This window comes from Dermacentor silvarum, chromosome 8 (genome assembly GCF_013339745.2).
Source record: "Dermacentor silvarum isolate Dsil-2018 chromosome 8, BIME_Dsil_1.4, whole genome shotgun sequence".
Lineage (NCBI taxonomy): Eukaryota > Metazoa > Arthropoda > Arachnida > Ixodida > Ixodidae > Dermacentor > Dermacentor silvarum.
In genome coordinates this window covers 158277206-158293608 of record NC_051161.1, presented here as the reverse complement: position 1 = coordinate 158293608, position 16403 = coordinate 158277206, and the positions used below count along the sequence as shown (strand labels likewise).

At 47.2% G+C, this 16403-nt stretch overlaps 1 protein-coding gene across 1 annotated transcript in view; it reads left to right on the top strand.

The window, feature by feature from the left end:
- The first annotated feature begins 13179 nt into the window (after positions 1–13179).
- Positions 13180–16403, top strand: part of LOC119462528 (histone-lysine N-methyltransferase SETD1A-like) — a 37763-nt gene continuing 34539 nt past the window's right edge. Inside the window, exons 1-3 of the mRNA XM_037723871.2 lie at positions 13180–13256; positions 14344–14555; positions 15127–15519. Of these exons, the coding sequence (XP_037579799.1) occupies positions 13180–13256; positions 14344–14555; positions 15127–15519 (682 nt within the window). The remainder of the gene's footprint in view (positions 13257–14343; positions 14556–15126; positions 15520–16403) is intronic.

Genomic DNA, 16403 nt, shown 5'->3' with positions numbered 1-16403 from the left:
CTTCAGGCTCTCGAACGCTTCCATGTGCTCTGAACTCCAGTTCCATGGTACGTTGTTATCCAACAACCGATACAATTTTTCAGCTACTTCTGTCCTGCCCTTCAAAAAACGATTATAGAAATTGATCATACCCAAAAAGGCTTGCAGTTCCTTTTTGTTCTTCGGAGCAGGAGCCTGGTGGATGGCCTCAACCTTTGCTTTCGAGGGGTAGATGCCCTTAGCGTCAATTCGATGCCCCAGAAACTCAAGGCTCTCCTTGAAAAATTCGCACTTCGCCGCTTGAACTCGGAGCCCGGTTTTGGACAATCGGCTGAGGACCTCGGCAAGCATCCGTTCATGTTCCTCGATAGACTCGCTGGCAATCAGGATATCATCCAGATATACCGCGACTTGCGGCATTCCGGCCAACACCATGTCCATGGCTCTTTGGAACACCCCAGGGGCAACGGACACGCCGAACGGCAGCCGACAAACCCTGTACAGCCCTTGCACGGTATTTATCGTGAGCGACTCCGCCGTTTCTTCATCCACTAATAGTTGCTGATAAGCCTGCGTCAGGTCGAGTTTGGAAAAAACACGCCCCCTTCCTAATCGGGCAAACAGTTCTTTGCTTGTGGGTAACGGGTATACATTACTTTTTACGGACTGGTTCACCGTGCTCCTATAATCTCCGCATATTCGTAGGGAGCCGTCCTTCTTTCGCACCACGACGATTGGCGTTGCCCAGTCTGAATATTGGGTGGGTTTTAGAATTCCCAGTTCCTCCAAGCGATTTAACTCAGCAACTACTTCCTCCTTCATGGCAAACGGAATGCTGCGGCACTTCAGGAACCGGGCTTGGGCGGCCTCCTTTAGTTCGATGTGGATGCGTGGCAGATTTGCGCCTGGCAATGTTTCACTGAACACGTCTGCGAATTTTTCCATTATCGCTTGAGGTCCGACCTTTATGTTATGAAAACCTGTTAGGCTGATTCCCAATGGCTGGAACCAATTTCGGCCCAGTAGAGCGTTCCCGTCGTTCTTCAGTACTAGTAGCGGCAGCTGAAATTTTCGGTCTTTGAACTTCACGGGCACAGACGCTTTTCCCAGCACGTCCAGACCTTCCTTTGTCCAGGTCACCAGTTGCGTGTCGCACTTGTCCAGCTTGATCCGCTTCGCCACTTGCAGCTTCCGAAATTCGTTCATACTGATAATCGTCCTGGCCGCTCCAGAATCTACTTCCATCGGCACGATTTCATTTCCGATCTTACAGTGATGACGTACTTTGGCGTCCCGCTTTTTAATTGGCTGATACTGAACAAATCGTCGTACTCGCTCTTCGCTGCTTTTTTGTTATCCTCGAGCTGCGCTTCCACCTCCGCTGGCTTTTTTCGGCATGCTTTGGCTAAATGCCCCTTTCCGCCGCAGTTGAAACACACCGAATCTTTGTATCTGCAACGCCATCCTGGATGCGCCCCCAAACAGCGGAAACAAACCCTCTGCCTCTCTGGTTGCTTCTTGATGGCTTCCATTTCTACTTTCGACGTTAACTCTTGCTGGAATTCGGGCTCCTGTGCGTTGCTCCGAATTACTTTTTGCTGCTTGACAGCTGCTTCTGCCGTGATTGCCAATTCATATGCCGTCTCGAACGTCAGATTTTTTTCCGCCAACAATCGTTGTTGAACCACATTGTCCGAGATTCCAAAAACCAACCGGTCGCGCAACATTTCCTCTAATGGAAATTTTGTTCCGCCAAATCCACAGTTGTCGGATAACTTGCGCAGAGCAGTGACATAGTCGGCTACGCCCTCCCCTTCTTGCTGGTCTCGCTTAGAAAAGACGTACCTCGCGTATAGTTCAGATGGCTTCGGGTTGACGTGCTTCTTTACTGCATCAACGATGACTTGGTAGTCCACGTTTGGCGGTCGCGACGGCTTCACGAGAGTGGCTATGAGGGAGTACGTCTCTGGGCCACAGCAGCTGAGCAACACCGCTCGCTTGTCCTCATCCGTTGTGAGCTTGCTCGCTGCACAATACAACTCAATGCGCTCGACATACTCCACCCACGACGAGTTTTCACTGAGGTTGAACTCTCGAATGCGACTACCGGCTGCCATGCTGCCGGAAAACCCTGGCCCACGCATGGGTTAGACCGTGCCTCGTCGCCACTGTTATGAACGGACGCGTGAGTCGCAACGACACGGAACACAAAAGCGTTTATTACAAGAAGGACACTGCTTATATAGCTAAGACGGTGACAGGTATCAGCACACTTGGTGATAACAGAAGACAGGCACAAAACTGGCGCATGCTCTCTCGTTGCCCACTGACGTCACTTCGTGGGATTTCACAATCTATCACAGTTTGGTTTTTGCTCTTCTCGATGGCAGTGTCGAATTGACAGAATTCTAAAAAATATATTAAAATCTATTGCGTATAACTCTCCTTCGGCTGACAATGTGAACTTGTTTATACGTCTGGGTCTTCTGTCATTCAAAACATTGTTTACTCAAGCGGTTGTAGTAAGACATTTCTGGAACCCCGATTTCAAACAGGAATATATTACTCCCCGTGCCCTACGGAAAACATTGCGTTTTATAGTACCCCACTGCAACACAAGATTTGGCAAAGCTAGCAGGTGTGCTCATGTCCCAAGAGCATTCAATGACCTACCTGATCATATATTTACTGCAACCACAAAACGAAACTTGAAAAATTGTTGAAGGCATTATAATCTATGTATGATACTAAATATTGTTGTCTTTTCTCGTTATATTGTTTCTTGTCTTTCTGTGTCACTGATTTCAGCGAGTTTCTGTGTTATTTAAACTTCATTTTGTTGTTTTTATAAGCTTTAATTACCAGCGTGTTATTGCTGTACATGTGGCCATCTCGTTTCTGCTTGCCGACGTGCCGGGCCAAGTCACGCAAGCCATTTCCTTGGCTTTGACGGGCCTGCCTTCTGATGTACGCATATTGTAAGATGGCAACAATAAATATAATAATAATAATAATAATAATAATAATAATAATAATAATATATTATTATTATTATTATTATTATTATTATTATTATTATTATTATTATTATTATTATTATAACGCGTTCCTCCAAGGCACTACACATCGTTCACTGTACGAATGTGTCGCCGAACGTAGTAGAGTCGACAGGGTGACGAGCAGGCGCTAACTTCACGCCGAGCAGACGATGCGGCGAAGGTGGACATATTTATGGTACATTCGACAAATGCATACGGCATTTGTCGGCGAGTGCTTGCCCAAGCTAACACGTTGTATTCCAACAGGCGGTGACCCTGATGCAGCCCTCGTGATCCCCGGACGTGGCTATCACCTCATCAGTGCCGATCATTTTGCTGACTCTGGCGACAAGTGCACAACTAGTCTGGAAACCAGGATTCACCAGCAAGCTACTTAAGCCAGCGGACAGCGGGGATCCTTTGCAGTCAGCGGCGAGTGCTTGCCCAAGCTAACACGTTGTATTCCAACAGGCGGTGACCCTGATGCAGCCCTCGTGATCCCCGGACGCTGGCTATCACCTCATCAGTGCCGATCATTTTGCTGACTCTGGCGACAAGTGCACAACTAGTCTGGAAACCAGGATTCACCAGCAAGCTACTTAAGCCAGCGGACAGCGGGGATCCTTTGCAGTCAGCGGCGAGTGCTTGCCCAAGCTAACACGTTGTATTCCAACAGGCGGTGACCCTGATGCAGCCCTCGTGATCCCCGGACGCTGGCTATCACCTCATCAGTGCCGATCATTTTGCTGACTCTGGCGACAAGTGCACAACTAGTCTGGAAACCAGGATTCACCAGCAAGCTACTTAAGCCAGCGGACAGCGGGGATCCTTTGCAGTCAGCGGCGAGTGCTTGCCCAAGCTAACACGTTGTATTCCAACAGGCGGTGACCCTGATGCAGCCCTCGTGATCCCCGGACGCTGGCTATCACCTCATCAGTGCCGATCATTTTGCTGACTCTGGCGACAAGTGCACAACTAGTCTGGAAACCAGGATTCACCAGCAAGCTACTTAAGCCAGCGGACAGCGGGGATCCTTTGCAGTCAGCGGCGAGTGCTTGCCCAAGCTAACACGTTGTATTCCAACAGGCGGTGACCCTGATGCAGCCCTCGTGATCCCCGGACGCTGCTATCACCTCATCAGTGCCGATCATTTTGCTGACTCTGGCGACAAGTGCACAACTAGTCTGGAAACCAGGATTCACCAGCAAGCTACTTAAGCCAGCGGACAGCGGGGATCCTTTGCAGTCAGCGGCGAGTGCTTGCCCAAGCTAACACGTTGTATTCCAACAGGCGGTGACCCTGATGCAGCCCTCGTGATCCCCGGACGCTGGCTATCACCTCATCAGTGCCGATCATTTTGCTGACTCTGGCGACAAGTGCACAACTTGTCTGGAAACCAGGATTCACCAGCAAGCTACTTAAGCCAGCGGACAGCGGGGATCCTTTGCAGTCAGCGGCGAGTGCTTGCCCAAGCTAACACGTTGTATTCCAACAGGCGGTGACCCTGATGCAGCCCTCGTGATCCCCGGACGTGGCTATCACCTCATCAGTGCCGATCATTTTGCTGACTCTGGCGACAAGTGCACAACTAGTCTGGAAACCAGGATTCACCAGCAAGCTACTTAAGCCAGCGGACAGCGGGGATCCTTTGCAGTCAGCGGCGAGTGCTTGCCCAAGCTAACACGTTGTATTCCAACAGGCGGTGACCCTGATGCAGCCCTCGTGATCCCCGGACGCTGCTATCACCTCATCAGTGCCGATCATTTTGCTGACTCTGGCGACAAGTGCACAACTAGTCTGGAAACCAGGATTCACCAGCAAGCTACTTAAGCCAGCGGACAGCGGGGATCCTTTGCAGTCAGCGGCGAGTGCTTGCCCAAGCTAACACGTTGTATTCCAACAGGCGGTGACCCTGATGCAGCCCTCGTGATCCCCGGACGCTGCTATCACCTCATCAGTGCCGATCATTTTGCTGACTCTGGCGACAAGTGCACAACTAGTCTGGAAACCAGGATTCACCAGCAAGCTACTTAAGCCAGCGGACAGCGGGGATCCTTTGCAGTCAGCGGCGAGTGCTTGCCCAAGCTAACACGTTGTATTCCAACAGGCGGTGACCCTGATGCAGCCCTCGTGATCCCCGGACGCTGCTATCACCTCATCAGTGCCGATCATTTTGCTGACTCTGGCGACAAGTGCACAACTAGTCTGGAAACCAGGATTCACCAGCAAGCTACTTAAGCCAGCGGACAGCGGGGATCCTTTGCAGTCAGCGGCGAGTGCTTGCCCAAGCTAACACGTTGTATTCCAACAGGCGGTGACCCTGATGCAGCCCTCGTGATCCCCGGACGCTGGCTATCACCTCATCAGTGCCGATCATTTTGCTGACTCTGGCGACAAGTGCACAACTAGTCTGGAAACCAGGATTCACCAGCAAGCTACTTAAGCCAGCGGACAGCGGGGATCCTTTGCAGTCAGCGGCGAGTGCTTGCCCAAGCTAACACGTTGTATTCCAACAGGCGGTGACCCTGATGCAGCCCTCGTGATCCCCGGACGCTGCTATCACCTCATCAGTGCCGATCATTTTGCTGACTCTGGCGACAAGTGCACAACTAGTCTGGAAACCAGGATTCACCAGCAAGCTACTTAAGCCAGCGGACAGCGGGGATCCTTTGCAGTCAGCGGCGAGTGCTTGCCCAAGCTAACACGTTGTATTCCAACAGGCGGTGACCCTGATGCAGCCCTCGTGATCCCCGGACGCTGCTATCACCTCATCAGTGCCGATCATTTTGCTGACTCTGGCGACAAGTGCACAACTAGTCTGGAAACCAGGATTCACCAGCAAGCTACTTAAGCCAGCGGACAGCGGGGATCCTTTGCAGTCAGCGGCGAGTGCTTGCCCAAGCTAACACGTTGTATTCCAACAGGCGGTGACCCTGATGCAGCCCTCGTGATCCCCGGACGCTGCTATCACCTCATCAGTGCCGATCATTTTGCTGACTCTGGCGACAAGTGCACAACTAGTCTGGAAACCAGGATTCACCAGCAAGCTACTTAAGCCAGCGGACAGCGGGGATCCTTTGCAGTCAGCGGCGAGTGCTTGCCCAAGCTAACACGTTGTATTCCAACAGGCGGTGACCCTGATGCAGCCCTCGTGATCCCCGGACGCTGCTATCACCTCATCAGTGCCGATCATTTTGCTGACTCTGGCGACAAGTGCACAACTAGTCTGGAAACCAGGATTCACCAGCAAGCTACTTAAGCCAGCGGACAGCGGGGATCCTTTGCAGTCAGCGGCGAGTGCTTGCCCAAGCTAACACCTTGTATTCCAACAGGTAGCGTGTCGTTTGGCTGATATCTTTCGACTTTGAATTTGCCGCTGACTGCACACTGTGTACGCTTTGCCTGTTTGACAATGATGGAGTGCATTACCTGCCACAAGGCACTGCCCGATGATGGCAAATTCATGACGTGCGCGAGTTGTAAATTTTCCTATCATTTGGGTCAAAATTGTTCTGGAATTGCGTCAAACACCTTTAATACAATGGGTACAGCAAAAAGAGATGTGTGGGTATGCAAGACATGCAGAACGGCGAAAAACCGCACAGACGATTCCAACTCTCAGTCTGAAGCTGCCGAGGTCGACAAAAGTATGGGCGTGGAATCGGCATTGCTTTCGGAATTACAAGACATCAAAAAGAGCCTAGAATGCTTACCGGAGCTTCATACCAAGGTTAATTCGCTGCTCCTTCTGAGAACAGAGGTGACCACATTAACCAAAACAGTCCAAGAATTGGAGAGCTCAGTGAATTATATGTCACAACAGTACGACTCTGTTCTCGAGGAACTAAAATCAGTCAAGGAACAAGCGGTTTCTCGAGATGCGGAAGTATCCGCCCTTAGAACAGCTGTCCAGATGCAAGCCGAACAGCTAGAACGGATACAAAGCGAACTAAATGACAGTGAACAACACAGTCGCAACATGAACATGGAAATCCATGGGCTCAAAGAGGAAGCAGACGAAAACCTCAAGGAAGTCTTAGGCCACATCGCCGGAAAGCTAGAAGTCCAAAATTTTTCCCTGTCGGAAGTTGAAACAATCCACCGGCTACCGGGCAGACGTGACGCTATTCCTAGGATTCTAGTGCGCTTCACTTCCATTGCTTCCAGAGAAAAGTTGTTTGAAGCCCGTAGGAAGCTACAAAGTCTTTGCGAACCTGGAAAGCGCCAAACGATATTTTTCAATGACAACTTGACAAGACTAAACCGGGATTTATTTTGGCGTGCAAGGACCAGGGCAAAACAGAATGAGTACAAGTTTGTTTGGGTTAAACGTGGCAAGATCTACGTGAAGAAGACTGAAAATTCTTCCCTTCTCCGAATAACCAGACCAGCAGACTTGGATCAAATTATGTAACTACCATGGCCAACACCTGTAGCCAGATCCCAAACTTTAAGTCTTTTAAGGACACATTTGGTCCCAGCTCAGAAAGTGAATTTACCGTTGTAAACACCAATATCAGAAGCCTTCGAAAATACTGGGAAGAATTTAGGTTAGTTGCCTCGTCAGCAATTGGATTTGTTGACGTCTTCGTCCTGACAGAAATAAATGTTTCAGATGTTTGCCTGCATACGTTTTCAGTGCCAGGCTATCAATGCCGTTTTGTGACGCGGCCTCACCGACGAGGGGGCGGGATCGCTATCTTTGTTGGAGATACGTTTGATATTGCACCCATTGACGTGAACTTCGTTCATGCGGAATGCTTAGCGCTGACGATATCTTGCAGTACTCGATGTATAAGGTTGCTAGCTCTTATCGGCCACCTTGCAACAGTGTTACCCGTTTTCTGCTGGAACTCGAAGAAACATTAAACTCATGGAATTCAGTGGAAGAATTATGTTTAGTGGGGGACATAAATATAAATACCATGTGTCCCACAGTAGGCTCTGTATCCGACTACTTGTCCCTCTTGTCCTCGTGCGGTATTGCTCATACAATAACCGTTCCTACGCGGGAAGAAGTAGTTGATGACCATGTAACAACGTCTTGTCTAGACCATATCGCTTCACGTGCTCCTAACTACTCCCTTATTTCTTGTGTTATTCTGCAACGTTTTGCGGATCACTATCTCGTCGCTTGTCGTTCGTCTCCAACATTTCCAATGCCAACTGCTCGCCGAACTACTACACCCAATAACTTAATTTACATCACTATAACGGACCAGAGGATCCTAGATAACCTTATTAACAGTTTTAATTGGATGGCTATAACTGATTCTAATTCACCAGAGAAGGTGTATAGTATCTTCTGCGACCAAATAAAAAAGTTCCAAAATATTTCTAACCACGTCGTAATAAAGAAACGTAGAAAGGATTATAATTGGTTGACCGCAGACATAATGCGTGCCATTTCTTACAGAGACATGCTTTGGAAACGGTGTAAACATGCCTCAAAAAATAAAAACCTACGTCTCGAGTACAAAGCCGCAAGAAATAGGGTAGTTGCTTTGATCAGATACACGAAGCGTCAGTACTTTTTCGAAAAATTTCACCAGTCGTCAAAGAATGCCAGAAAAACATGGTCACTGGTAAATTATCTTCGTTGCAAGAACGCCGCAAACATCAGCCCAATTTCTTTCTTTCCAGGCAAATCGGTCGAGGTCGCAGATAAATTCAACCATTTGTTCGCAGTGGCTTCCGAGAACACATCTTCAGGTCAGGCCATCCAATACACGCTTAAGGAATCTCTTTCAGCTTCCGCATTTCTACCTAGAATTTCAGAAAGTGAACTCCATGAAATAATTTTCAGCTTTAAGCGCAGTAAGCCTCCTGGTATCGACGGTTTATCAGCGAATCTGCTACAAAGGAACATTACAGCCTTATCCAACATTCTGCTCTTCATGTTAAACAATTTTCTTGACACCGCGCTTATCCCGCAAGAGCTTAAGACCGCAATTGTTAAACCGCTTTTTAAAGGAGGGCAAAGGGATGACATGAAAAACTATCGACCTATTTCTATACTACCCATACTTTCTCATATCATTGAAACATTTCTCTTGAAATCCATGTCATCTTTTCTTGAAAAATTTTCCATTTTGTCGACTCGACAGTTTGGTTTTGTTACCGGTCGTGGTACGGTAACCCGCCGGGGTGGCTCAGTCAGCTAAGGCGTTGCGCTGCTGAGCACGAGATCGCGGGATCGAATCCCGGCCGCGGCGGCCGCGTTTCGATGGAGGCGAAATGCAAAAACGCCCGTGTGCTTGCGTTGTAGTGCACGTTAAAGAACCCCAGGTGGTCAAAATTAATCCGGAGCCCTCCACTACGGCGTGCCTCATAATCAGAACTGGTTTTGGCACGTAAAACCCCAGAAAGAAGAAGAAGAAGTGGTACGGTAGCCCTCTTAGAGGAATTTTCTGATGAACTGTATTCGGCTTTCGATCAAAATTTGTTTAGCGTTGCTTTATTTCTGGACATATATAAAGCTTTCGATACAGTTCATCACGGGATTCTATTACAAAAGCTATATTCCAGCGGTTTTAGGGGTCCATTTTACGATGTCCTCAAAAACTATCTTGCAGAACGGTCGCAAGTAGTAGTCGTAGGCGAAATGATAAATGCAAGTGGTAAGCTTCCACTTAAGGCCGGAGTTCCTCAAGGTTCCATCCTATCACCTTTACTTTTCAATATATTCATCAATGATTTATCTCAGGTTGTTTCAAAATGTTTGGTGTTTCAATACGCTGACGACACTACGTTGCTCTCAAAACATTTTTCATACGACATGGCTATCTCGAATCTTCAGAACAATGTGGTCAAGACAATGACTTGGTTCGCTGACACCTGTTTAAAGGTTAACGCCTCAAAAACCCAACTCGTTTGCTTCAGGTCCCCTTTAAAACTAACTGTAATAGACGCACCAATTTTCCTGCATAGTCACAACTGTCAACCCTGTCGATGCGTGCCAGTCAACTACGTGAACTCTGTAAAATACCTCGGAGTATTCTTCGACAGTGATATGGCGTGGCATAGTCAACTATCACATATTTGCGATAAGCTTAGAAGCGCTGCGTGGTTATTTTTTCACATTAAATCTATCGTCCCGTTTCAAGTAAAAAAAAACTATTGCGCATGCCTTGGTCTACAGCACTCTTCGATATGGGATTACCGTTTTTGCGTTTTGCCCCACCCGATGGCAAAATCGTGTTGATTCTTTGTTAAAAAATATACAAAAAAACATAGCCTACAACACTCCATCAATCGCAAATCCTAACACCTTCTCAGCGCTTGGCCTGCCATGCTTCTGGACTCTGTTTGTGCAAACTGTGGTGCTACGGCATTTTTGCTTCAGTGATTTTAAAGTATGTTACACAGCCCCCCGAAGCCTTCGTCATAGTGTTCGCTTCGTAGTTCCTCGTTCCTCAACGAGATATGGTGAAGCTAGACGTTGTGTTTACGTGCCGAAAATTCTGAACGATCTGCCGAATGAGGCTTTCTCCATAACATCAAAAAAGGCATTGAAAAACGTGATCTGTTCACTGTAACACGGTCGCTGTAGCATTTGTAATTTATACTGTTCATCACTTCAAAAACATGTACTTTTTGTCCTCTTGGTGTCGATTGTTGATTGTTGATTTGCTCCTTGTTCATGTTAAGCTTCTTATATTAGTCCTCCTGCATTATCTTGTTATATGTCGATGTTAAAGTGAATATTGCACGCTCGTCTGCTGATGTTGCCGGGCCAAGTCCCTCAAGCCACTGGTGGCTTTGACATGCCCGTTTCTTGTACTCTGTATTCCTTTGTGCAATAAAAATTATTATTATTATTATTATTATTATTAGTGCGTGAGTTTGGCTTACGGCATCAAAAGAAAGTGTTAAACATGATTGTGAATCTCGAAAGCGACCAGCCAAATGTACCATTACAGGGGCGTTCACCCCTGACATTGGCTAAGCAGGCTGCAAGAAACTAAGCTGGCTAAGCAGGCGGCGAAGAGTCCTGCAAGTATTAACTCTGCTGTGAGCTACTACCGAGAAAGAGCTTGAGACACCTGGGCTGCCGCGGGAAAATTTGTCACTTTTGAAGATTTAGGTGCTGTGGTCGGTGGTGGCGCGCTGCCGCGTTTATAAGATGGATAAGGTGGCGTATACATATACGAAGGAAAGACTTACTCAAGCAACCAAAAAGATAATCTGAAAATAAAGGGGAAGTGAAATGCAGCAATAATGAAACACGGAGCACTGTGGGGTACAATAAGTATGAGGTTTGTGCGTGGAATCTGGAAAGGAGTAATGGTGCCAGCGCTAACGTTCGCAAATGCCATTTTATGCTTAAAATCGGATATCTTGACGGGGTTGGAAGTTAACGAAAGGTCAGTTGGCTGGTTGGCTTTTGAAGCTCACGGTAAAACCACAATTGAGACAGTGCAAGGTCACATAGAACGTATGAAAACGTGTTCCATGTGAACGTATTCACATGGAACACTGTGGAATAGGGTCACATGGATTGGGCCTCTTTTGAAGCCAGAGAAGCACAGAGCCAAATCAGCTTTGAAGAAATACTCAGGAACATGGATTAAAATAAATGGGTGGCTCAAGTGCACAAGTATCTGTACCTGAATAGCGTGGACACATAATGGAGGAAGAGGTCAAGAAAGTTGACAACCAAGTACAAGATAATCGAAACTGTAAATAGACAACCCGGAATCATCAGGAAGAAAGTGAGAGAAATCGAGACACTGAATTGGATGCAAGGAATGGAAACAAAAAGGACCGTGGAGATTTCCAAGAATGAGAAGAAAGAAATTAGAAGGGAAAATCTGTACGATCACACAAAGGGCAGTGCCTTGCCATTTGAGGCTCGAGCCGGTTGCTTACGGATCAAAACATAGCGGAGCAAATATTCGGGACTAGATGAGGCATGTGTATGCTGCAGTAAAGATCCGGAGACTACTCAGCACATCCTAATGGAATGCGAAGGAATTGACCCAGCGAGAACCGTAGGTAACGTACAACTTCCAGAAGCGCTTGGGTTTAAAGTGGAAGGAAACATCAACCGATTACCCGTAGAGGTAAGCAAGACGCGATTAGAGTATTAGTGGAAAAAAGGCAGGGAAGAGATTGATACGACCTGATCTTTTAAGATCATAGGTAGCGGTACAAGGTAGAGTTTTGAAAAAAAAAGAAAAATGTTAATGAGGGGTATGCAAAAATGCTAGATAAAGAACATGTATAGTATACCTGATTAAATCAAGCAGGCTAGGTAACTATTTGTCACCGCCCCGTTTCAAGGGGATGCCAATAAATCATCATCATCACCAACGCAGCCTGCGCAAACAGTTGCGGACTGCGTTGGTCGCGGAAGTCCACTGCGCGTCACTTGTCGAGATGTGCCACTTAGTCTTGCCGGATCACTACAGCTTCACGCGATTTAAAGGCATTTTAAAGCGAATCGTCGGAATAATAACTGGCTTCTGTAGAGAAAAGTAATCGGGAAGAAAGCGCAGGTGCGCATTCTTTGTCACGTCATCGTCATTCCGTTAGCGTCATGCCTTCGTTGTCGACACGCAGCCGTCATTCCAATGCCTCATGCCATTTTGATCACGGTGCAGTCGTCATCGCGCCGTCATAATCACCTCCATCGTCGTCACAGAGTCGTCACCTTCGTCACGCTGTCAAGCCGCCTACTAAATCTCGTAGGCGACAATTTGCGCCGCCATCATCAAACACCTGTAGTAATCTGAGCAGTTTACTTCGGAAATATAATTATTGTGTGCCCATTTTTCTGCAGCCTATGTAGAAGGCTCTTCGCTTACCTTTACGCTCATATTCGATCGTTTCTGCTATAATTCTACCAGTGTTTTTCCTTATAGTGCCAATTTGTTATTTTATAACAATCATACGAGCACCTACGAGTAATTTCAGAAATTCAAGTGCACGAAATGCGAGATATTCTGATATCCTGTGATATATGAAACAGCATCCTGTAATCCTGTAATATATGAACCAAATGAGTTAGTTTATCGCATATCCGGCGCTGCTTTTTCTGCAACGGTGTACCTGAGTATAACAGAAATTACGTTTTTCAGAACAACACGTGTCAAAGCTAATGCGAGTTTTTTTCTTTTTTTATTCCTTTAGCGATGAAGAGAATGATGAGAAAGAGACCATGGAAGGACAGACAGAAGCTCCTGAGGAAGAAGAAAACGAAGGTGAAGAAGAGGAAGGCACTGGTGGCCAAGAAAAGTACGGTTTTCTCGTCTCAGAGTATCAAACGAGTATCCAATGAAGTATTGCTCAAGTATTAACTGGAAGAGTAAGACAAACATTCGACTACAATGCATATATTCGTTCAACGCCAAAGAATGAATGTGAAAAGCAATAAGTGACATAGTTTCACCATGCAATCCGAACATACTGGTTCTCCGTTGATGTCGATAAAACTAAAATTGCGTTGCAGAGAACAGGTGGTTCGTTAATACGATAATGACACCTAATAAATGAGCAACTAATGTTTGCAGCAGGCGACTGCCTGTGACCTCTGCTTAGCTCTTGCCTCAGCTTGAATTCAAAGCTTACCGACTACGGTGGCTCAGTATGTATAGGGTGTCATGCTCCCGAGCAAAATGTCGCCGGTTCAACTCCATACCGCAATAAGCGCATTTCGAGGGCAAGGGGCAGCGAAGCGGACTGGGAAGCTTTCCTTTATTATGCTGCGATTTAACTTGATAGAATCCCAGGAGGTTCAAGTTAACCCTCTGCCATACGTTAAGGAGTCTGGTATAAGCAACTGCGCGGTTTTTGAAATTTATGGCGCGGCGGTCCGCATTTCGATGGAGGCGAAATGCAAAAACACGCGTGTGCTTGAGTTGTAGTGCACGTTAAAAGAACCCCAGGTGGTCAAAGTTATTGCGCAGCCCTCCACAACGGCGTGCCTCATAATCACAACTGATTTTGGCACTTAAAACACCAGAAAGAAGAAGAACAGAATTAAACTTTTATGACCAAGCCAACTGCCGCACCTTAAATCCACATTACAAGGCTTTCTGAAGTTAGCAAACGTCCGATACCTTGAGTTCCGTTCTTATTCATGCACCTGATATCTTTTCCCGCCCTGATCCCGTTACAACTGCGTCCTTTTTACTGCACGCTATTTCTACACCTTATTTCTGTACCATGCCTGCTCCTGCACCTTTCTTGAGTTTCAGTCAACAAAAGTAAAAATTCGATTCAATTCATGATTTTTTACAGTGTCTTATATTTTTCATCAGTAGGTGGCGAAGTCATCCAAAACGGTGGTGCTACCGTAGATTAGTACCGTTTGATTTCCCAGGTCCAGCAAGATAGCAAGCGGCAGCAAAAGCCACGACTCGCCAGAGAAGTCAGTGCCACGGTCCAGAAAGGGCAGCAAGAAGACTGTTGCCTCTGCTGATGCTGGGGACCAGGGAACAGGATTATCCGCTGCGGAGGAAGATGGTGCAGGCAGCTCCGGCAAGCGCCGCGCACGCAGTTCGATCACGCCAAAAGAGAGCAAGCACGCCATGGGTAAGATGCTGGTGAATTTTTTTTTCTGTTCGCTAGACAGTGACCATCAAAGTATTCATTACGTATCATGTCTTGATTTCCGATGCGCGGAATGACAACATACTGAAAGAAAGCGCTACACAGCTTATGTTCCGCCTCAGAAAACAACACAAGTTTGTAAAAGATACTGAATTTACATAATCATAACATAGACTTATGCTTTAAGACTCACTCACAAGGATCGATATCGGACCCAGGTGATATCATTGGCCCTCATTCCTCAACTCTGGACTAAACCTAGCTGACCTGAAGCTTTTTGGAATTCAGGATCAGCAAAAGCTCTGCAAATATTCGGTAACGTCCACGTAGTTGGTATCCATTAGACGAGTTTGCTTTGATCGGTGCATTCAAGCCACTTTGGAGTGGGACAACACTCTCCAGCAATATCAGTGCCGTAGTTAGTTAATTATGGTGCAACTGACTTCAATGTTGAGGGACAGCAAAGAAAAGCAAAATGGCTGTTAGTGTAGTAACACAAAATGAGCTACATGATTTAATAATTAAACTAATTGCTTTTGTCTCTTCTTTGAAGGGGAAGGACACGAAGAAACGGGAGCTGAAGCCACGGACCATCCCGAGGAAGAGACCGAGGGACAGCAACCGGAGGAAAACGAGGAGACCGGGGCCACGACCACAAAGGGCAGTGCGTTGAAAGAGACTCCTAGAGGGAGCCACAAGGGCAGTGGCAAGGGCAGCATTAGAGGCACACAGGAAGGCACCACCAAAATCTCTGGAGAAGGCACAGCCGGGGAGACGGGCTCTCAGCAGGGCAGCCAGGGATCCGCCAAGGAGAGCGCTGCGGCGACGGAGGCACCTGCGAGCGGGGAACAGACTGCGGCTGTGGAAAGTGGAGAGAACGAAGAAGACGGCACCGGACAGGGAAGCAAACAGGCGAGCAGCCGAAAGACTCGTACCGGATCAACTCGTACGCTTCTTTCATCTTTTATATCGCCTTTAGGCACCCGGTCCTGTGTTGAGCGTCGGCGTGCCTCGTCCTCCCTCGGCGTAACCGAGCAAACGCGGAGCGCAGCGGTAAATGAATAAAGGCGATGCGATGAGAGCGCGAGGAGGAGGCTACAAGGATAGCGTGAGGCGGTAAGCGGAGGAGAATAGTATGGTGAAAGGGTGAGGCGAAAATCAGAAGACCGCGATAGTGAACAGAGCGAGGAAGAAAGCGGAGGACGCCACCTTGAATCACCACCAGATGGCGCTCACGTCCGCGCATCCGCTGTCTTGAAGGGATAACTTCAGCACGAAAGGAAGAGTAGTTCAGACAACAGATCCAGCAACAATGCAGAAGCTTGGAAGATCAAAATTTACCCTAGAGAGTTTTACTTGAAAAAGGCAGCAAACAATGTCCCTAATAACACGGAAGTAGGGCCCGATAAACCCCAATACAGCTAATCAAAAACCTCGGTTGAAAGAGCAAGGCACTGCTGGATAATACCATGGAGCAAGTGATTAGAATGAAGAAAATTCCAGTTGGATGGCGCGAAACCAAGTTGAACCTAATCTACAAAGCCAGAGGAGATAGGGATAAGACAAGCTCGTACAGGAGAGTTACAGTAACATCCGTGATATATAGAATGGCAATGCAAGCCATAAAATTAGAAATGTCGAAGTGCGTGGCAAAAAATGCTGTACTGAGGGAACTACATAATGGGTTCAGAATAGGCAGAAGGTTAGAGGATAGTATGTTTGTACTCACTCAGTCCATAGATATTTCAGTAGCTCGGAAGCACGAAGGCATAGATGACGATGTGCTAGGATGACGATCTCGTGGAGCTGCTGGTGGAGATATATAGACAC